The sequence below is a fragment of the Rhinolophus hipposideros genome, assembly GCF_964194185.1.
Source record: "Rhinolophus hipposideros genome assembly, chromosome: 15".
NCBI lineage: Eukaryota > Metazoa > Chordata > Mammalia > Chiroptera > Rhinolophidae > Rhinolophus > Rhinolophus hipposideros.
This window is the reverse complement of record NC_138061.1, coordinates 48,083,148-48,105,759: the sequence shown is the minus strand read 5'-3', so window position 1 is coordinate 48,105,759 and position 22,612 is coordinate 48,083,148. Positions and strand designations below refer to the sequence as shown.

The window sequence follows — 22,612 nt, the reverse complement described above, 5'->3', positions numbered from 1 at the left end:
AACAATTACGGTTATTAACCATGAGTATCGTAAGTACCAACAGGAAAAATTAACTTCACACTCAATTTCTTTTTGTTTTTGTCTTAAAATAGAATTCAAACAAGATAAAGTATTAAACAGAAATCTCCCTGACATGAAACGTCCATTTTTCAATCGATTGGTATAATGAAAATTAAGGTTTAGTAATTCCATGCCTTTGAGTACAGTTTTTCAATTTTCAAAGTAGTTTGCATGTGTTACCTTTCAAATTTTAAAACAACTGTGGCAGCTGTTTTCAGTTTTAGATGAAGCTCCAAGAGGTTAAGTGATTTAGTCAGCCCCACATGTGACTCTGTTAATGAAAGAGTCAGAACTAAAACCCACTCTCCTGACCCCTAATCTTTTCCTCTTTATATAGCACCATCTTACTTCCATTAGTTAGGAATGAAGGTCTCTTTAATCATGAAACTCTTTCCCTTCTGAAAGATATTAAAGTAAAGGTATATAATTTCTCAACCCCCTCTCCCCTAAAACCAAAAAACCAAGATGTAGATGATTTGTAATTTATTACTTAGGTCAACTTCCATTTTAGAAAAGACAGAAACAAAATGTATCATTCATATTTACATTGGAAAATATTTACACCATCGATATTAAGTACAAAATAGCATATAAAACTCTCGGATGACAAAGTGAGGATGATGATTTTAGCAGGGAATTTTCTGGCTTCTGGCTATATTTTCCCTTACAAGTTGAAGTGCATTAGGCTAACCATTTTGCTAATTGAGCCAGTGACTCTTTCATCTTTTTAGCTTGGTGGATCGCTCCTGAAGAGGCCTTGTTTAGCGTAATTAGTAATTAATCTTCCTGCACCACTCTCTTGGGTCCACCTTTGATCCTTAGGATACCTATTCCATCACTGTCGTTCAGGCCATTGGCCCTTGTGTGTTCCAGGCGGTAGGGCCTTGTCTTTACTAGAGCAGTGGTACGCGCTAAAATTCTCCCCATTTGGGAATAGCAATGCTACGTTTTAAGGAATAGGCTGATCTGTTCAGCTACATCAATGAAGAATATTCTTAATTGTAAAGAATGTTTAGCATTGCCCTTTATAGCACTGAGGCCCAAAAAAGGTTGTCATTTAATGCAGAATTGAGACTAGAACCTGGGTCTTCTGACCCCTACGCAGGGCCCTTACCCTGATGTCACACTGGCTGGGATGGAGCTGTTCAGAATGCCAGGTTGCAGCCTACCCACGTGTCAAAATGGGAGGCAAGAAGTTTCAAACAGATGTGGGTATGAGTTGGTTGGGGGCTCTGCTCTCTACTTCAGAAATACTTGCCACTTGTGAAGCCTTCTGGTCACAGGTCCTTAGGCAAATCTTAACCACCTGGATGATTTCCCTGTGGTTCATTTTTAGCCTGGAAGTTATTGAAATGTAACGAGACCCCACCATCAAGGGAGAAAAGCTGTCTTTGACCTGGTATGTTCAGGTGTTAGCAAGTTGAATCATGAGTAATTAAAAATCAAAGTCAGAAGTGGGAAGGACAGAAGAATCCAGCAGAGAAAAACGTTTTGTTGAAATAGCACCTGATAGTGGGCAGAGAAGCATATAGGTAGCATTTAAAAGGTCCAGTCTTTTAATGTCAATATCTATCAAAGAGCTTGCTCACTGCTTAAGCAAAGTACTTTCCTATGCCTACTTTCACAAATAACTAACAGACTTCCAAAATATCAAAGGTGATTGGAAAAATAAATTGAATGCACCAGAAAAAAATCTCCAAAGTTGAGAATGATAATAGAATAATAGTGATAATGATAACAATAAAAAGAGACAGTACTTAAAACACCAAGATATGTCAAACGGTATTTACATATATGAAGTTAGCACAACACATAGTATAAAATGGTGTGTGGGTAAGATTTAAACATTTCTGAAGGCTTTGAGAAGCATGAGAAACTCTGTCCCATTATCAAACTCATCATGAAAAGAAAATATATTGCATTTAAACACTGTACACCAGATAACAAGAAAAAAAGCTTCAATGAATGTGTAAAGGTAACAAGTGCATAAAATCCAATTGCTTCCAAAAACAAGCTGGAAAGATCAGCCTGGAATTGCATGGAAGTTTGCAGTGTTCAGTTGGGCAGAAAGGAAGTGTTGGAAATAAGGGAATCAGGCCCCTGTTCCTTAGTATTGTTTTCTTGGTAAAATGGCATTTCTACGACATCACTGAAATATACTATGAGAGTTATCATCTTTCTTATAAAGGAAGCTTTCAAACTTATGGAGTCATTAAAATTCTTTGGAGTCTTTTTTTCGATCGTTAATGGAAAAGGCCATAGTACTCTGTGGAGTCTGGCATAACAGATGAGCTGTTGGAGAAAAGCCACGGTATGAGGCACAGGGAACTGCCCCGAAGGGGTCCCTTTGGCCAGTAGTGAGAGACAGAAGTTGAGGCCAGGGCCTTGGGACGCCCATGAAGGCCATCGTGCTCTTGGGTCACCACCAAAAGTGGAATGCTTTTCTGAGGCTGGTAGTAGAAGCCCTGGTCTCCAGGTGCCCCCGAAACTTCTTCCTCCCACGGCCAGCAGTCTGGTGTGGACAGGCTGAGAGCTGCGAGCTCCGCTGTTCAGTACCACACTCACTTTGAAGAAAGTAATGCGAGTGCCTCGGGACATGACAAGGACACTTGCACACGTGGCTATTTAAGAAAACTTCAACTGGAGACACCAGACTTTCTCCAGGGCCCCCTTCCAAAATGGGGACATCTCAGCGTACGATTAGGTTAATGTTTGGTCTAAAGCGCTGGAGGCTGCACCCCAACAGAAAACCAGCTGGTTCCTCTGAGTTGGGCTGCCAGGTAACAGCATATTTCTTAGCCAATTGGTAGAGTGGAACGTTGCTCTGTTCGGCCTCTACTCTTACTTGGAGAGGATACATATGACACGTGGTTTCATATGGTCCAGGCACAGTCATATGCCCACAGATATCACTTTCTCCTGTGTGAACCTGTAGTAACGCCTTCCAGTAGCACATAAAACACAGGGGATGCTTTTATCTTAAACACTGTCATTAAGTACCTTTCTGTCCATGTGATAGCAACAGAACAACTTTGGGATTTACGTTTTTACACTGATCATTTTAGCGCACATACGCTGAACTCGAATGGCCGCAGTGACAGGAACCCTGCAAACCCCTGCTCCTTCATGGGGAATATTTGGGGTGTTTCTTGGGGGTCTTGGGTGGTCATGGAACTGGCTTGCTTATTTTTTAGCTAAGCTATGAACCAGAGTTGGTTTTTAAGAAAAAGACGAGCTTTTCTATTTTTGGCCACAAATACCTGGTACTGGGTTTCTCTGAACATCTCATCACATAGTAGAGACCTCATCCTAGATTCCAACAATCCATGAACAGAAGGGAACCAAGCAGGTTCCCAAAGTAAAAGGAAAGAATCAGCATGGACTTTTAGCTCTTCCTTGTTCACTGCAACTTTCCATCCAAGTTTGGTGGGGAGGGGGCCTTTATAAACACAGGTCTGAGCCAGAACATATCTTAAAATTAGAAAAATATATAGATATCTGTGTAGTTGAAACAAAACAAACAATTCCCTGATAGGCATAAAGAAAAGTGCATTTGACCTACTGAAATCAACAAAAAAGTTATTGAATTAAAGAATCATGAAATATTACATCTAGTCTCACCCTTTCATTTTAAAGGTAGGGAAACTGCAACTCTTTGCCCCATAGCCTTTGCCTTCCTCTGAGATGTATCCTGTCAAAGGTCTGTACTAAGAAGTTTGCTGTTACATATTGAACTTAAAACCAATAGGAAGCCCTAGAGACTTTGCTTATGAACCTGAAACTAAAAAACAAAGAAAACAACATTTCTTCACCAATAGGTCCTATCACACTGTTTTATCAGACTTAGAACAGAAACTAAAAATAAAAGCGTGTATTTCTTTTCTTTTGGGGAGCATGATAAGATACATGATACATTCATCAAAGACTATTTAAATGAAAGACACCAGGAGTGTTTGACTCCTGGTTGACGAGGTTGCAGATCTTTCTCCCCAGGGGACTCGTTTTGCAGAGGTGAGCTCTAATGCTGCTCAGTGGACTGCACTGAGAGAAATGTCCGGGAGCTTTACAGTATAGGACGGGAATGGAGACAAAAAGAGATGGAGACGGGACAGAGGAAGGAGCCAAGTGGTCTGAAAGTGAGAAGTGAATGGACAGAGAACTGAAAAATAAAGAAAACAGAACAGTGTGGATATGAGATAAGGAGGCGAGAAATCCTCGGGGTGGGGGGGGGTGATAAAAGGAAAAGGGGGCAGAGCTAGGAAAAGCAATAGGCAAGTAGACCATCTGAGCTTCTGGGTTGGGGGATCTTATCCCTTGGGAGTAAGAGATGGCGAAAGGGCTTTGGGGACCAGTTGGCAAAGAGCTAAAAGCAGCAAGAAGGTAGAAACCTTCCAAAGTCTCCCCATCTGTTTGATATGGTGGGAGGTATAAACATGAGCACCATAGGGGCCAATGACTGACCTGTAGCCCAGGAAAGGTCCTGCGTGTTGAAAAATGACCTCTTTTTGGTAAAAGGTATGAGGGTGAAAGGGATTCCAGAGGGGGTCAAGATGGAACAGCCATGAATGTTGTCGGAGACATCTGGGGTGGGGGGGGCACCTCACTCTGGGGGGATTAGCACCAGGTTGCCTTCACAGGAGGCGCTTTTGACCCAAAGGAGAGCTCAGGGGAAATAACTTTTTAAAAGTCATAGAAAAAAGGTAACAATTAGTAAAAAGAACACATCTTACTTACCATTAAAACAGAAATGATAAAAAAGAAAATTCCTTAAACCATTAACTGTATGCAGGTAAATGTTTTCTTCTATATGAAAGAACCCCTGCCTGCAGTACCAAAAATAATTACCACAAGGAAAAAAGTAATTAATTACTGCTTTTATCATCTAGGGATTACTCTTGAAAACCTTTTTCCTACTGCCTAATCTATACAATCAGTCAGATAAGCTGTTGACCTTCACCAGGCAATTCTGAAAATTAGGTTCTGACTTAGAAAAAACAAAACACAAATCACTTGAACATCAATTAACTACACCAAAGTTTCCTGCGCGACACAATGAAAGAGAACTTTTTCTACTGAAATACTGAGGTAATGATTGTTAAACTTAAGACGACATATTGACCACATGGGGAGTCTTGCCCAGAGGGTCTGAGAAGGCGCAGGTAGGGAATATAAGGTGGGCGGGGGGCTGCCTGGGAGATGGGAAGCCGGCCCAGGATCAAGAAACATCTCTCATGTTGGAGCCCAAAAGGGGAAAACCCTCCTTCAACCAAGAATGTGGGTAACTGGAATTTTAAAGCAGAATTTTACAAAATTGCTGATTTTTGTCTTTTAGGGGAGAGGAAAAAAAGCCCCTATGAATGTTGATGGAGTTTAGTTTTAAAAAGCAACTTCCCATGGGCAGTCACCGTCCATCCTCAGGCCCCACCCCGGTTGGCCACCGTTTCTACTTTTCCATTATTCAGCGTCCATAACGTCTGTCAACTCGGCCCTCTGTGTGGACACAAGCGAGCGTCCTTTGAACCTAATATTGCCAGAAATTTTAATGAACAATTTCTCAAGTGACTCCAATGAATTGAGGTTTGACTGTGCCAAGCACGGTTTTGTGTCAGAACATTGAACACGAACCCTTGAATTGTCTGACCTGTACAGTTCTTTCCCACGTGCCGTCCTTTCATAGAGACAGTCCTCCCCGTCCCCTGTGGAGCAGGCAGAACCTGCCCCAGGCGACAGAGGAGGCAGTGCCCCAGAGGTCGCTCAGCAGGGAAGGGGCAGTCAGGGTCAGCACGCAGACCTGCTTCCTCCAGGCCAGAGCGCTTTCCCACTGGCTGGGGTGTTGCAGGCAAGTTTATTTTGGGTGACGTTTGTAAGAAAACACTTTGTCTTTGGAATGAGTGGAGTGCAAGAAAAATGTCTCTTAGCAGGAGTTTCACTGCATTTCTCATAGTGAAGTGAGCCCAGGGACTGACTGAATCCTCTCTTAAAAGGTGGCCGTGATGGAGCTGTCTTACTGGACGGTGGTGGATTCAGAGGGGTAGTTTGCTGGCAGGTGATGAAGACCTTTTCATTATGTACAAATGTCCAGGATCCTGTGAGTCATAGAAAGTCCTCAAACCCGCTCACCTGTGTGTCATGTCATATAAGGATGCTTTTAAAAATTTCTCCCATACCCCAAGGATGGCAAGGAGCTTTGGGCAGCTGGTTAACTGGGCTGTAAAAAGCCCATTGTTACCCTGTGAGCCCCACGTCACGTCTGGATTGCCATCTAGGTCCATTAACTATGACTTTTGTCACACCAGTTATGCACCTGAGTCCTTGGCCCCAAAGGAGGCCGAGATGTACCCACGCCATCTGTTTGCAGCCCTGGACGAGCCACTCCTACTCAGGTAAAGAGGCCACTGTTCCTACCTACAATACACATTCAAAGAGGGAAAGAAGTGAAGTTATCAGTGAAGGTGGAGCTATGATTGACGAGCTTTGAGAACCAGACATATGAAAGGGAAAAATCATAAACTTGTACTAATGAATTTTCTGTAAGCTACAGGGCTGAGAAAAGATGTTGTTATGAATTTAAAGTCAGAATGTGGGCCCTGGTGAGCCAGCTTCTCTCTCGGAATCATCCTGGGGAGAAATTCCTCTGAGACTGTTTATTTAAGACCTTGCTTTCCTTTGATTACCCCCTGCCCTTTCTCTGGCCTTTCCTCCCTTCCCATGCAGATATCATTCTAGTTCCTATCTTTTCTCCCCACCATCAGTGGGTGTGAGAACAGGGGCCATTTACGCTTGTTCCCCAACAATGTTCAACTGGCTATGTCTCTTCAGACCCTTGGTAAAGGGGTCCAGGTCTATACTTACAGGAGGTGGGGAGCTTGACCTGGAAGTGTGACCCCCCCCCACCCGCCCCAGCCCCGATTTCCCAGGTTGGCATCTGTTGTCAGGACATAATTACTAATAGTGCCCTCCTTCACTTGCAAAGTGTCCTGGGCTGAACAAGAGACTAAGGCCACCCTGTTCATGGAAGAAGCAGGCAGCAAGGTGATCTGCCGATGGGGGTCATGGGAGCAGGAAGGCAGTGGGCAGCTAATTGGTAGGCACTGTCCCTTGAACAGTCTTGCTCGTGAAGAGAGCTTATTCCAGATCCTCTTGAAAAGATGTAGATTGCTGCTTCTCTGCCCTTGTCGGCTCAGTACTGGCTGAGGCATGTCAGGGCACCCGACTGAAAGCATCAGGCCCTTGGCTCTGAGGGCCAGCCCAGGGTACAAGCTCATTGCCCAGGCACGGGCTTCTTTCCTCTACAATGTCATTGTGCCTTCCTCTCGAAGACAAATGCTCTCTACTTTTCCAGCTTGGTACGCTCATTGGCTTATGACATTTGAAAGAACTCAGGAAGTAAAAGGGTTAGTGGTGGCAGCACCAAAGGAAGTTATAGAAAATCTGTTGTGAAGGAGTTGGGAAAGGTGGCAGATCTCTGGCTACAGCCTCTTGGAGAGGCTTTCCAAGGTCAGAAATGACATGCTGGCAGCCCCTTCTGCAGAGAGGTTGCTCAGAGAAGTGCAATTCTCCATGAGAAAGGGGCACCCCATAGCTCTGGAAACTGCAGCAACAGCAGAGAGCCCCAGCTGCGGGGGCGCGGCAGAAAGCCCAGCAGAGAGCTGGGAGAGACGGGTGAGTGAGCCTGCGTTCTTCTGGCTGGGCTCTGGCTCTTGGAGAGGGCAGCTGGCCACGTTGTCCTGTGGTCACCCTCTGATCACTCTGTCTAGCCAGACCCCCGGGAAGGGTTCGGCCCGCGACCCTCTTTGTCCAAGGGCAGCTCCGTCTTCTCCCTCCTCCAGGGTAAGGCACTTTCCCCAAGGCTCTGGGCTGGCTGGCTTCACTTCTTGGCGACTAACCATGGACTCTGGCCCTTGAGGAAGTATAGAGAAGGCGATGTTTGAATAGGAGACCCAAGCGTGATTGGCACATGGGGGTGCCTCATGGACTCGGCGATCCCACAGACCCGGCTGACCTTGGCAGAAGCCCAGCATCCTCCCCGTTTGGACCTGCCCTCTCTGACCCTTTTCTTCCAACACAATGCCATTTGCCTTCCCCTGATTTGAGAATCAAGCACGGCCCAGGATCTCGCTCACTGGAAGATTCTATCAGGGACAGGAGGACGAAGCAAGGGAAGGGACCACCTCTCTGTGGTGGCCAGCTTTTCCTCCCTGCTTTGTAACCCCTTTGTGCTGACACGATCCTCTTTTCATTCTGGCCATGCTGGCCACACAGCGTCCTCTGGCTGTGCCCTCATTGAGCACTGAGCACAAAGTCCTTTCACTGCTGGGCGTCCCTCTTAGCTCCTGGAGGTCAGGCTGTTCCTTATAGTCTTTAGTAGCTCTGCCCGAGCCTTTCCACTGCCTGCATAAAGTAGTTGCTCAATTAAGCAGGTTGCTAACTCAGCAGGTCACGGATGTTTATGAGCCTGGACCGTGGCTGGGAGACCTAAACTAGGTCCCTTGGGAGCCCAATAAATTAGAAAGTCCCTCCCCTTTGAGGAGGGAAAGAGAAGTCACTGTCTAATATGGAAGACTGGCTTTCCTACTCTAATGGGTGGTGGAGGAAGCAAAGAACACAGAGTTCCAGACTGTTCCAACAGGAGGATCTCCTCCAACTGAGGAGCCCAGAAAAGTCTCCCTGGGGTCATGGAGTCTGAGTGGAGCCTTGAAAGGAGGGCAGGATTTTGACAGGTGAGGAAGAAGGGCATGCCAGGCCAAGGGCCAGCATGGGCTAAGGTGTGGAGGGGCAGCAGAGGCGTGTGGAGGGGCCAGTGAGCAGACCCTGGAAACCCCAGGGGAAGTTCTCGACCACGCCGAGTCCTTGGCCCTAGCTCAGCTTTGCTTCTGTCTCTGTGGACAGACTTTGCGTTCCTCAGGCAGGGCTTTTCTAGGGACCAGAGGGTCATTTTGTGCGTCGAATTCTGCACCTTTCCCTGTGCCCTCCTCCGCCTCCCTCCATCACAGTGAGGAACTTGGTGTTTCAAGGGAGCTCCACTCTCGAGAATTGTCCTTGGAGACATGAGCGGCCTTGCTATTCCTGCCCTCCTTCTCTGTTTTCCATTTCTACGTGTGTCTCCTCCTTTCTGATCCACTCACCAAGGGCCTGCCCTCCTCTTCCTTTTCAGAGCTGTGGAGTCTTAGGTGTTTGAGGTCTTAAGTTTCCTGAAAATGTGTCCAGGTGTGTGGCAGGGGTTAAGCCGGGCTGTGGAGTGTGGGGTGGTGCATGGAGAGGGGTGCAGAGAGCCGGAGACGAGGGAGGCCGGGCAAATGTACCACGGCAACACCGTGTCCCTGACATTTGTGGGGCTTTAGGGACCGCTCTGCGTGCGTGCCAGGTGGTGAGACCTGTAGTGTTCAGTCTCTGATGAATTCAGCAGTGTAGACACCAATGTGAGAAGCACTCTCTGCCACCGTGCATTCCCAAGGGGAGCTGAGGCAGTCACTTCCTCCTGTGATGCCAGTCCCCTTGACATGCTGTTATTCAGGGTTAGAAAGCACACGCATGCGGCACAATTTTGCAATGCCAACTCCATGCATGATACTGTTACAGCCAATCACTCTAGGCGGAGGGGCGTGGAATGCTCCAGCATCCCACTGCTCCCAGGAGCTGACCGGTCAGTGGAGTCAGAGGGTTTCAAGGTGTCAGAGGTCACCCAAGTCAATTTCCCCATTGGACACTTGGGGAAATGGAGACCTGGAATAAGCTGCTCTGCTCTGGGTAGTTAACGGTGGAGAAAGGACTAGAATTTGAGCCTCCTGACTCACTGGTCAGTGCCCACCCCTTCCATGGACTCCCCTGACCCTCCCCGTGTCGGTGGCAGTACATCTGCCAGGTGAAGCCAGCGCCCCCGAAGGGAGGCCAGCCTCAGCCTGGTGGGAGGAGGTACAAGGAGAGGCTGAGATGAGGCGGGGCGGCGTGTGTGGAGGGGGCCAGCTCTCCCTCAGGAGCGGCACAAGCTGGCCACCTTGGGGACAGCCATTATTCAGGCCCAGATCACTCTGTTACACTGAGGGAGCAGTGACTCAGTCTTTGTGAAGCCAGGTGTTTGCGAGTGTCCGGTAGAGCATGCTGGGCAATGATGTGTCCCCTGGACCCGAGTACAGAGCACAGGACCAGAGAGTGAACCAGAGAAGGCAGGCGCTCTCAAGACCAGGGCCTCCCAGTTCACAGAGAACAGCCTTCAACAGGACTGTAATTCGCCCATGGGCAGGGGTGGCTACCGCGGTCTCTCCCTGGGCTGGCAGTTCCTAAGCCCAGGGGGGCCCAAGCCTCTTTAAGGTCTGTGAGCTCTTTCTGGCCACCTGCCCCTCCATGTGGCCCTTCCCTGATCCTTTCCTCCTGCCATGCATCTGCGCTTCTCCTTCTAGCGCCTGACTCTTCCTTGTTCGCCTGGGATGCTGGCGTGAGTACTGATCCCTAGCCACTCTGCCAACTTCCTGACCACTGGTTTCCCTACCGCTAATCTCCCTGCACCTCAATTTGAGTTGAGTTGAGTGAAGGTCTGAGTGGAGAGGCCCAGGGGGGCCCTGGAGTCAGGAGCCCCAAGGCCTGGGGGTGTGCAGCTCGCAGCCTGCGACAGGAGGAGGTCCTGGGTGAGCATACACAAGGCACCAGACTACGTGGGGAGACAATGCGCCTGCTTACGTGGGGCCAACGCTCCGTGAACTCCATGCACTGGCAGGGCAGTGTGGGTGCTGAAAGCAGGCTGATGGTTTCCTTTTTGTCTCTGACTATCGGGCAGCTTGTAGCGAAAAGTGCCAGGGCCTCCCCTCGCCTAGCCAGAGCTCTCCTGCCACCTCTGTGCTTATTTTCCTTGTCTCTGACTTTCCAACTTTTCTCTGCACATGTTTCTATCCTATTATCTATATTCTTGCGAGGGACTTTAAACCCTGTGGTATTAGCTGAGGTGTAATAAGCAAGTGCATAATAGCAGGGCTGAAACAAAGTAAAAGCAGTTTCTGTGGGCCTGAAGTTACACAGAACCTCAGCTTCTGGAGCTTTCCAGTGAATGTTGGGCTCTATTTTGAGATTGTCCATCGGTTTTGATTGCTCCAATGAGAGCCTGAAAGGGAATGAGGCAATGGCTACCCAAAGAACCTGGACAAAACAGGTTACACTCTGACTCCCCAGTATCTCAGAAGGCCATGAGGAAGCAAAAGAAAGCGGGTGAGGAGGGTGCCATCGGAGGTGGCATTAGTCAGCAGGGTCAGGCTGAGAGCAAATCTCACAGAGCAGAGGATACGGACAGGGTCATGTGTGACGTTCACAGGCCCCGGGCACTTTTGCCTCTGTGGGTTCTTTCCTCCATAAAACATGTAAGAAATTATTTTTTTATGACTGTTCTGGTAGAAAGGTGAATCTAACCCTGGCTGGATTTGTGATTATCTATTCGTTTTTTCTTCTGAATAAAAAAAACAAAAACAAAATAAAGGAAAAAAAAATTAAAATATTTCCTCAGCCCCTGAAGTATTGTGGGCCTAGGCTGCGAGGTAGGCCCTGGACGGGGTCATGGGAGCTGGCTCAGGGTCATTCAGAAAGCACTGCCTCCTGGAACTCTCCCTTGGTAGGAAAAGCAACTGATGCCAGCTGGTGGCTTGGGCCTGGGTCCCTCATGTCTCTGCCACGTGGGGAGAGAACAGATGAGCTCCATTCAATGACCATGGAGGTCAGCTCTGGTTCACCTGCTTCGGTTTTCAAACGAGGAAGCCAAGGCTCAGAGGAGGAAGTTGGTTTCCAAAATATGAGTGGACGTTTAGAGTAAGGAAGCTGATACGGTGCCCGTGCGTCTGGGCAGCAAGTGGCAGGAGAGTGTGTGAGTGCGACCACAGCCCGCAACGTGGCAGGAGTCTTGCGGATGAGGAGCCATTAGTTTAGAGTTCGTGTGACTGTGTGTGGACAGATGTGAGTTTACGTTTGCCTATGTACTATCTATGAAGAGGAGACATATAAAGAAAAATCACAATGTAAGCAAAATGAAAAGGGTGTTGAAGCTATCCAAGTAGTCTGTCCTTTTCAAAGCCTTTAGAAACACCGTTTTATGTTGTAAAGCCCTCTAACAATAAACCTGTATGCTACAGCATAGGTAATAATTACTTCATCTTTAAAATAGGTTTCCTGAGACCTTTACTAAGCAGGCTACTATAAAGAGAAAGCAGTAAAACTAATTCCTAAAAAACAAACACGACTTCAGATTGGCCTAATATGGCCCAGATTCGTGTTTTCTGACTGTTCTTTGTCGGGGTGAAATGGCAGATGAGGCAAACTTTCCAACTCATAGTTGTGAGTGGAAATCTTTATTAAATGACAGCCACCAATAGCAATAGTTGGTACTAGCTCAAAGGAAGAAAAACAAAAACAAAAAAACCCACCAAAAAACAAAAGCAGTAGCAAATAGCCCCTTGGTAACCCTGGAGGCTGGGGTGGGGGTGGGGAGGTTCCGCACAACTGAACCCTAAGTGCTCAAATGACACTGTAATGAATTTGGGATATGTTACATCACTTAATGGCGTCCCCTCCCTTCTGGTGGAGTTAACATTTCAAAACATTACTCTATGCTTTTGGGGCCCTCTGCTTCTGGGACTTCCTGCTTTCACAAAAAAGAAAGTACTGAATTTAGTGATTAATCAGGATCATGAATTTCCATGTTTCATTTTTTTAATAACGAAAATCCATAAGCATTTAAAATATTCTTAGACACACCTAGTTTGGCAAACAGCACGGGCCTTCACGTTTCTGTGGAGTCCCACATAAGCTAGCCAGTGCCTCAGTGCTGGTTGGCCCCCTTTGGCACCAGAACACAATAATTTATTAAGTTTCAATACTTAATAAGTGTGCACAAATATCAAGCAAACATATGACCGTATCACAAACAAAAAGTGTATTAGAGTCGTGGACTTATACAAAAACATCTTGTAAACAAAAGGTAAGAGGTTGGTATTTTCTGTACAAAATATGCAGGTTTTTCTTTTTTTAATAATCTGTAAGATGCATCACACGTCTGGCATTTTCAAAAAGTGAAAACTGTATAAAAATAAATATTCTATGTACAAACACACACACAGGCCAATCCCAGCTTAGTGGCATCACTGCAAAACAAAAACAAACACAAAACAACACAGAGTTAGTGTCATTGAGTCTCTGGGTGTTTATTTCCCTGGTGGGAAAGGAGGTAGAACTTGTCCTGGGTGGGATGGGAGCTCTGGATAGGGAACTGGGGCTGAAAACCCTGGTGCTGAAAAGTCCTCACCTTGAGGGTGGGAAACCACTTTCGCCTTTCGGTCACTCCCCTTCCTGGCCACTAGAGGGCACTTTCTGCCTGTGCTGCCTTTGGAGGCTCGGTTGTTGAATTACTGTATTTTCCCAGACTGAATTTATGGTGTGAACCAACAGACACAAGGCTCTCTAGTTGCTTCTCCGAGACACTGTAGCTCTTGATAATGGCTGTTCTTCCGCTGCTGAGTGCAACCATCTGTATCTCCTAACCATCAGCAGTGACCTTGAAGAGGAAACTTTTGTTCCTTTGGGGCCAGGAGCCCCTCACTTAGATACAACTCTTACCTGCTGCTGTGGAGCTAAGTAGGTTTAGAGCAGGGGTGTCCAAACTTTTTTCAACGGTTTTCACCAAGGCCATATGCGGTAAAATACACACACAGCCGGGCCACTCACTCGAGGTGAAGTACGTATTGCCTCACCTGGTTTATTTAAGTAAACTAAATATATTTTTGGAATTTGCTGCGGGCCAATTAACAATGGATTGCGAGCCGCAATTGGCCCGCGGGCCGCAGTTTGGACACCCCTGGTTTAGAGGAACATATCAGAGAACGAGGCAGGGCTGGAGGGACAGATTCTTGGGCATGCATCTCCCTTGAATGTTGAGCTTTCCTTTCTCTGGTGAAGGGTGCTTTAAGTACCTGGGTGAATAGGTGCTTCATCTAGAGCCCGAGGTCTTGGTGGTTTCACTACTTTTACCCAATCCCCTGAATTAATGAGACTCTGGGCACTCGGCCCAGAGGAGTGTATTCATCTCATTGTAGTGTGACTCTGCTGTCACTGGGACAGAGCTGGGTTAGGGAAGCAAACCGGCTTCTCTTTCCATTGGCTAAGGTCACATGAGGTTACATTGGGGTCTCCAGCCCTAGTATCGGGATGAGCCGCCTTGAGACCACGTGGTAGAGGGCGGTGAGAAGTCTTTGATGAGGAGGATAGGTGGAGGCAGGTCCTGGTGGGCCAGCATGGCAGCTGCTACCTTTGCAGGGTCCCACTCTGGGCTTCTGGGTTAGCAAAGCAATGGCCCTGGTCAGCCTGGGGAGCCCTGTGCTTTGAGGTGATTGCGTGCAAGGGCCCTGTGCTGTCTGATGGCTTTAATGATGGCAAATACCAAGGCAAGTGTGAATAAATGAAAACTCATTGTTGGTGGGAATTCTGGGCTGCAGATCTCACGTGCAGAAGCATGAAGCTCTGACAGCTTCTGTTCAAGGAAAGGCTAGAGTGGTGGGATGGCCAGTCCCTCTGCAGAGAGCTAGAAGCCATATGAGTTTACAGTTTAAGCAACTTTGATTTCCTACGTCTGGATTAATGTCATCATATGGCTTAAATGACCTCAGATGAACGCTATGAGAATAGCTAATGAGAACTAATTTTAAAACAAGGTCTAGAGCTCCTTGGAGGAAAGGTGCTGTATAAATTAACCACACAGGCATAAAAATACCATCTGTGTGGCTACATGGAAATCCCATATACTGGGTTTTGCCAATGCCTTAAAAAGCGTGTTTGAAATGTTCTCCCAGTACGTGTAGTGCAGGGGATGTTTAATGGGCAACTTGCCTTTGGGACTGTTCCTTTTTCAATGGACATCTTGCTACGTCATCTGCACAAAGGCCCCGGATAGAAATAGTGCACACTTATCACACTGCTGAGGATGGAGCCCCAAGCACACCTGTGCCCCCGAAGGCACTGCAAACCACTGGGAAGCCTTACCTTGTTCCAGCAGCCCTGGACTGGTAGGCCATCTTCACCCTGCAGTGAGGAAGACACATAGCTCAGATTCTCCAGGATGGTGCATCGAGCAGGCAGGACAGGGAACAAGGGCCACAAGCATTGTGGCAGCTGATCCGGACACGGATCATTACCTATTTCTTTTCTTCCTCCCAGGTCAGAGCCTTGGAAAGAGGCAGGGAGCACATCTATCTGCCTTCCCATTGGCTAAGGTCACATGTAGTTACAGTGCCAAGCCAAGAGGGAGTGTCCTGGTGTGCGGGGTCAGGGAGCTCAGGGCTCGTGGGCTCAGTCCTCTCCTCTGTAAAACCTGGGGAAGGTGTGGCTGTATGAAATGTCCACGAAGGTGCCCCCCAGTTCTCCCATTCTTTTGTTTTTCTCTGAGTAGTGGGAGGAGACCTAGGCAGTTACCATCTGATGATCAGTGGGGGGGGGGCGGTGCAAAGGGACTGGTGACCTCGCGGGTATTGTGACATGGCCCTGAGGTGCCTTCAGCAAGGTAACAAGGGCTTGCAGGGAATTTGGGCAGAAGATGCAGCAGCAGGATGTGCCCAGTTCTCCGGCCCCGACGCTCTGCCTCTTTGGCACACCCTGGGAGAACCTAGGAATCTCTGAGAAACAAGGTGGGAGGGGCAGGCTGAACCCTGGCAAAGGTCTGGTTCTCAGGCCATGTTTACCAAGAACTGCAGCCCAGATTCTAGAATTCCAGGCTCCACGCCAGAGGAAGAGATGGACACAGGGGTTCAGGGGACTGGAGCAAGTGGTCAATCCCAACAAGATTGAATGGGAGCCCTCTGTGCCCCGGACCAATTTCATCTGCCGACGACAAGTGCCTAAAAGTCTCACCTGGCATTCAGCAGCAGCCGGCCCGACACGGAGGGAAGAAATCTAGTTATTTTGTACTAAATATCATGATCAATAGTTCCCTCTGCCCCCATGTCCACAACAACACAATGCAGGAGACACGGAAAACAGCAACGAGAAGTAAAGGGCAGATAATGCACTCCACAGCAAAATTAATAGACAAATGGCACATCAATATGGGATGTTATGGAGAAAATGCCAGTTTGCACTAAGGGTCAAATAAACTTGACCTTCATTGTCCCCTCTGGGTCAGGGAGAGTCTGCGGGGGTAGGTGGTGCATTCTAGGCCTTCACGAAGACCTTCTGCCCCCTTTCCCAGCCTGCCACAATGTGCCACTTAACACGGATGCTAGAAGAGAGAGGAGCCTCCACGGGCCACAGCAGTGTCCCCATTGGCACATGGATGGAGTGAGAGAGGGAGGGGGGCCAGGGCTGCAGCCAGCAGAACTCAAGGTGCTCAGATGGTGGCAGGGAGGGGACACCTGGCTGTTGATTAACGGAGGTGCTTTGGAGGGACAGGGAACTTCCACAGTTGAGAAATGTGCGTGTGCATGCTGCATGCTTGGGGTTCAAGAGGCTGGGCCAGTCAGGGGTGGGGGATGGCAAGCAAGGGTTTTAGAAGTGAGAGACAGAAGGCAAGCTACTCTGCGTGCTTGTTCTCGTTCTCCTATTGTTGGTCTTAAAAAGTCCCCTGAAGGGGCTCTGTGGTCATCTCTAAGGGTCAACAGCATATTTTTATTTTTTATATAACCTCTTCTGTTCAAAGATAATTCCTGTGTGATCCCAGGGTGGGGATGGAGGGGCCAGGAAGTCTCCTCTGATGGTTACTTGTATGAAAATAGCCATGAACTCCAAAGCTCCTGGGGAAGTGAAGGAGAACAGGACCGTTTGAGCCAATTGCCTTGGAATGAAGCGGCATCTTCTGCCTCCCTTGCAGTAGGTGAAAGGTTGCCCGTGGAGGCTTAGACTGTCCCTAGCTAGGGGGGACCGGGACTGTGGGAACAGGACTGTGCTTGGGGGAGGGGTCCTGAATGTCTCCCGTCCTCCCCTGCCTCTCTGGCTCCTCCCTTCTCAACCTTTCCATGCTCTTCCAGACTTTTCAGTGGTCAACCAGCTAAAGATGAAAGAAAGGGAAACCAAGGGAGGGTCTTGTAGTGTCTTCTGGGATTTAAGCCACCAAGATAAACCCCTGAGGTTCTAAAATCCTGACCTTGGACCATCCTCTAGTGTCACAAGGGCAGCAACCCCAGACCTCGCCTGGAAGAACAAGCAGCATAGCTCCCTCCTCTGCCTTGTTTCTAGAACTTCCCGGTGGACCCCATGTTTGTAAGCGTGCCCATCGAACCCCTGCCAAATCGTGGAGCAGGGGGCATGTGGGGCCAACTCTGGCATCTGACTCACACTTTGTGCTTGCTGAACTAACTGCAGTGTATCAAGGAAAAGAAGCCGCAGTTCTTAAGAACTTGTTCAGAGAATCCACGTTCCTAGCTTTCTCTCTGGTGGTGGATTTGTCTAGAAGCAGTTCTGAAAGGAGAATCAGGTGCAGCCCAAGCTGGCTTTGGGTGGGATCACAGGGTGGTGTGCTTCTGAAGCAGCTGCAGGAGAAAGCCAAGAAAACAGATTGGCCAAGTTTGCATGTAAGCGTGGGGCATGGGGGGAACCCCTGAGGACCAGCCAAGGCAGGGTGACCCTTGGTGTGTACAGAGAGAAGAGGCAGGAAGTGGAGACTGGAAGGATGGAGCAGGAGGGGTGTGGAGGAAGGCTGGAGAGGCCGGCAGGCATGAATCACACACGTGGGGAAGTCCAAATCGGCCATGCAGGCAAGGGGGGGCGATGCCATACCAATGGGCATGGGGCATCCAGTCCGTCCAGCCCTGGTAACCCCGGCTCCCCTTTCTCTCCTTTAAAACCTCGGTGTCCCTGTTCACAAAACCAACCACGAAGATTATTTAGGTCAAGGCTGGCCAGCTCCAGCTATGGAGTGGAGAGGCGCAGTTATCCCACCCTGGCCGGGATGCAGGACCCCTAAGGCATCACCAAGAAGGGCCCCAATCACAGCTGATTCCCAGATCCAACCGTGACACTCTCTTTGGCTTTCAGAGCTGAGCTTTGAAACATTACAACCAGCCCCCTCTCCCTTTACAGACTGACTTGCAGTAAATACAGATGAATTTCAACATTAGTGCCTCATAATTTTCAGAACCTTCAAATGCACTTGAGAAGCCAGGCTGATGAATCCTTCCTTATTGGCTTGTTTGGGAAGGCTGCCTGGGGGTCTGTCTACTGAGTCTGGTCTGCAGATTTTAGCTGGGTGGCTGGTGGGCACTGGGAGACTATATAATACAAGCCCCCTTTCTGGCCGTTTTCTGCCGGTGGGGGGCATAAGTGGCCTTCGGGAGATGCTAACCTGGGTGTCCTGCATCCTGACGAGGGAGCACTCCAGCAGTTTGAACTGCTGGCCACAGAGGTGGCCGAAAAACAAAGAAGGCAAAATGCATGGCTCACAATTGCTACCCTTGCTTCCAAAGCCATCTCGGAGCTAAGAGCTGAGGGCTTCTCCAAAATCCCTTCCCTCGGGGTCTCTCCATTTCCACACATCAATTGTTCTGCATCTTCAAAGGGACGGGGTTTAGCCAGAATTACTCGCAGCTGTGGTTTTAGGGCAAAACCAACAGCAGGCCGCATTTCACCCGCCTAAGGCCCAGATAGGTCGAGGGAGCCTCCATAGTGATTCCCTTCACATCTCAGAGTATTTGCCTTCTTTGTTTCCAGCCTGCAAACCTCAAGGGAAAAAAACCAGAACAAGGCAAGTGATAAATGAAAACATACCAATGGACAAGGGGCATCTAATCCAGGCGCTCCTTGGTCTCCCTTATCCCCTTTAGGCCCTCTAGAGCCTTTCTTCCCCCTCTCCCCCTGTAAATAATGGTTTAGTCCAAGAAAAAAAAAATAACATCAAAACTTGAGGATCATTCATGTGTTAAGGTTAGAGACAGAAAAAGAAAAAAAGTAAAGAGGGGAAACATAGCTTCTCTCAATCAGAATAGTCTTCCCTGTTGGCTTTGGGGACAGTATACAATCCCACCCCTCCAAGAACCTGAGAAATGGCCAAGGCAGGTGTGGGGGGAGGAGTAGGGTTCAGAGGTGGAGGTGGAGGGAGGTGCAGATGGAAGACACTGGTGGCCAGTTTGGCTAATACTGGGATGAATGGAGGTGAGGGGGTGTGGGGAGACCCACTGCCTTCTCTTCGAGGGTCCATTTTGAGGGTCCAAAGACTTTGCCTGACTTTTGTCCTAATTGGTTTTCATCCCTTTGATATTCTATTAAGATGATTAGAGCCCTGGGGTATATGTGTATACATGTGTGTGTGAATACGACATGTACGATTGTGTGCAAGTACATAGTTACGCATGTGTGTATGCGTGTGTCTGTGCATGTGATTGAGCATCTGTATACCAGTGTGTACGTGTATGAGTGTGTATTTGTGCATGTGTGTACAAGTAAGCACACACATGTCCCAGGGCTGCTCAGGGGCCTCTGGTTCTCAGATGGGTCCTTCCATCCTATATGTGCCTCTGGTCCAGCCCAGTCTGAAGTCAGAGGCAGCTATTTGTACATGGGTAAGTTATGATAGTTCAGAATTTACTTGTTTCTGAAAAGCTTCAGTAAACATTGTCTTTCTAAATTGAACCCTATTTTGTTATGTGTCCAGGTGATTCTCCATTTAAAGGAGAACTGGGATAAAATCTTGTAATGAATTTCAGTTTGGATTTTCCTATGTTGGGTTTCCTTCTAAAGGGCCAAGTGTGGGCCTGGGGAGTCTTCCTCCTCTATGAACGCCTCTCCTCCTCTTTAAAGGCGGATTGCCTAGTGCTGTCGCAGACTGACTCCAGGGCCACACGACCTTGAGGGCAGATAGCAGATTGATCAGAGCAAAAGCTTGAAGCCAGAGCAGGTTCTGCCTATGATAAGCAGTGTGACTTCAGGAAGTTACTTAATCTCAGTGAGTCTCAAAACCTTGTTGGGAGGTCTTTGTATGTGCTAACATCAAGTGCTTACTCCTGGCACATTGTATGTGCTCAGTAAATGCCAGCTTCTTCCGAACGATAGCAATAATGATCCTTGTTTCTTGTTAGCCAGCACAGGGGCCCAGGCTGCTGCCGCAGACAGGCTCTTGTGGTGTCTACTGTGTTCCCGTAGTGGGAGGCTGAGGGCTCGTTGGAGGGTGGCAAAGGATAAGAATATTTTTGATGGATCTTTGGAAATTATTCAAATTTATTGATTCCAGAAGTTCCTTGTAATTGGCAATGCGTTGTTCTAAGTGAGTTTTGTAAAATGCAAGTGCTTACTTAGAAAATATGCGTTTAAGAGAAAATATGTATATGTACATTAGATGCAATTGCATCGGCTCTGAGATACACCCACCATCGAGTAGCACGGATAATCCCCAAACAGTGGACAAGCAAAAGCACTCACTCACTATTCGGATGGGAAACCCCACAGTACACTTTCTCAGGAATGTGGCCCCTCATTCTCCTTTGGTCAGGCCAGTGTAAAAGTGAGCACAGTTTTCTGAGTTCAGAGGGTGGGCACAGCTCCTGAAACTGGGGGATCCCAGGTCCCAGATGATTTGCCTGTGAGTCCCAGAAGGTTGGCCTGGCCCTGACTTTCAGGATGGGTCACTGACTATGGGCATTGTGTTCTAGGGGCACAGGGCATGGCACAGGAAACTGGGTGTCCTGTGAAGACATTAAATTAGTAGATTGACCTACATTCTCCCTGCCCTCGCCCCCTAAGAGTGACACAAAAGAGGTTCTGGCAAAGAGGGACTTCTAGCTTGTACAGGGAAAGGGGCAGATACAGTCAAGCAGCAGACATTTCTTTAAGAAATAAGCAAACATATAAAAATTGATTTTAGAGGAAATGAAGCTGGGGGAGTGGAAGGGAAAGGGTGAGGGACATGGGGTTATTATAATGTAATGAACAATCCAGGGGGAGAAATACTGAAGGAGTAAAGGAAGAAAGAGGCCAAAAGAGAGAGTAGAGGAAGGAGAGGAAAGGAGATAAGGGGGGCCTGGGGAAGCAAGACGCACACACTCACACACATGCACACACGTGCACGCACACACTCACACACTCACACACATGCATGCACACACTCACACAGGCACGCACACACACGCACACACTCATACAGACATGCACGCACACTCACACACATGCACGCACACACACACACAGGCACATGCACACACACGCACACAGACATGAACACACATGCACGTGCACACTCGCACTCGCACACACACGCACGCACACTCACACACAGGCACACACACATGCATGCACACACATGCACGCACACATGCACACACATGCACACACACACACTCAGATGGCACATCTTGGAGAGTGACAGCAGCTTCACTGCGTGCACTCAGACCTTCCAGTTGGCTGGCTTGCAGGCAACTTCACCTTAATGCCCAATTTTTGTGATGCCCAAATTGCCAAATTTACCTTTTACCCTTTGACTGTATTTTTCATCCTAAAAATGGCTCCTGGGCTAGATTCACAGGACTGTGAAAGGACAACAGTGCCCCTAGTGACAAGGACAGAACTAGCATCTACATCCCCTTAGGAAACTGCCCGTTTGGGGCTCTGGGCCATGTCCATTAGGAGGACCTTCTGCCTTCCGTGAGCAGGAAAGAGGCTCCGTGGCAGGACACAGAAGCAGTGTGTCATGGGTGTGTCTTGGGTCACGGTCCAGCAGACGGCAGGCTGTGGCGGGCCCACCGGAGCCTCTCCGAGGGGTGCCCCCGGCATGATGTGCCCCTCTCTGAGGGGTGCCCCCGGCATGATGAGCCACCCCTCACCCAGTGAGGGCAGGGGGCTTTGAGCATCTCCAGCTTCATCTTTACCAGCAACAATGAAGCTTCTGACCAGGCTATCATCTAAGCCCTTCCGGCTGCTAACCTTGACCAAAGTGTCAATATTCTGAGCTTCCAGGCTCAGAATCAAATTTTGTCCATGGTAAAGCCTTGATTCTGCTCGGACCTTTCTCTGTTTTGCAGACTCCATTTCCAAGCCCTCCCATCTCCCCCCTAAGTCCTGTGAGGCTGGTGTGATACAGAGGTCTGAGGAGGAAGTGAGGTATAGGGAGACTTCCAGTACATTCTGGCATCCTGAGACGCAAATCTCTTGGAGGGAGAGAATAAGCTGTTCCTTGATTTGGAAACGTGCTCTTTGGAACAAGCCAGTTGGTTCTTTACACCGTACTTAAAAGAAGGTTCGTGCAACTTGGCTGCTTTCTGGACTTACAACTAAGCGACATATGGCTAATTTATATACGGGGCAGGGAAAAGTATGTGAAGGCTTAGAAAGGGGAAGCGGGCAAGAAATATTTTCCCACTGATTCCTGGGGCCTTCTTGGCTCACTCTTATTGGCCCTGGCTCCTTAAGCACTGGAGCCTGTAGCCCCCCAACCTCCTCTCCACCCGGGACAAGGGCATCTGCCTGACCTGCCCCCACTCCTGGAGCAACAGGTCACCACTCAGAGGAATGCTTTTGCAGCCCTCAAAAGGCTCAGTGCCTCAAGCCAACTGAAAAAGTCTTAAGAAATAGGTTTTAAAAGTATTAATTGAATATAATCAAGAAAACCAGAACA

The 22,612-nt window shown here is 48.3% G+C and overlaps 1 protein-coding gene across 10 annotated transcripts in view; it reads right to left on the bottom strand.

Annotated features, from left to right (window-relative positions):
• Positions 1–12,369: 12,369 nt before the first annotated feature.
• COL13A1 (collagen type XIII alpha 1 chain) overlaps positions 12,370–22,612 on the bottom strand; it is a 144,323-nt gene continuing 134,080 nt past the window's right edge. For 2 of the 10 annotated variants that reach the window (XM_081073522.1, XM_081073518.1), the window contains 4 exons: positions 18,778–18,864; positions 17,791–17,868; positions 15,067–15,105; positions 12,712–13,175 (listed from right to left, as the gene is read on the bottom strand). In XM_081073522.1, coding sequence (XP_080929648.1) covers positions 13,173–13,175; positions 15,067–15,105; positions 17,791–17,868; positions 18,778–18,864 — 207 coding nt within the window. In that variant the 3' untranslated portion in view covers positions 12,712–13,172. Of the gene's footprint in view, positions 13,176–15,066; positions 15,106–15,218; positions 15,395–17,790; positions 17,869–18,777; positions 18,865–22,612 lie in introns of all 10 variants that reach the window. The other 8 variants (XM_081073525.1, XM_081073524.1, XM_081073521.1 and 5 more) reach the window with 6 other exon arrangements.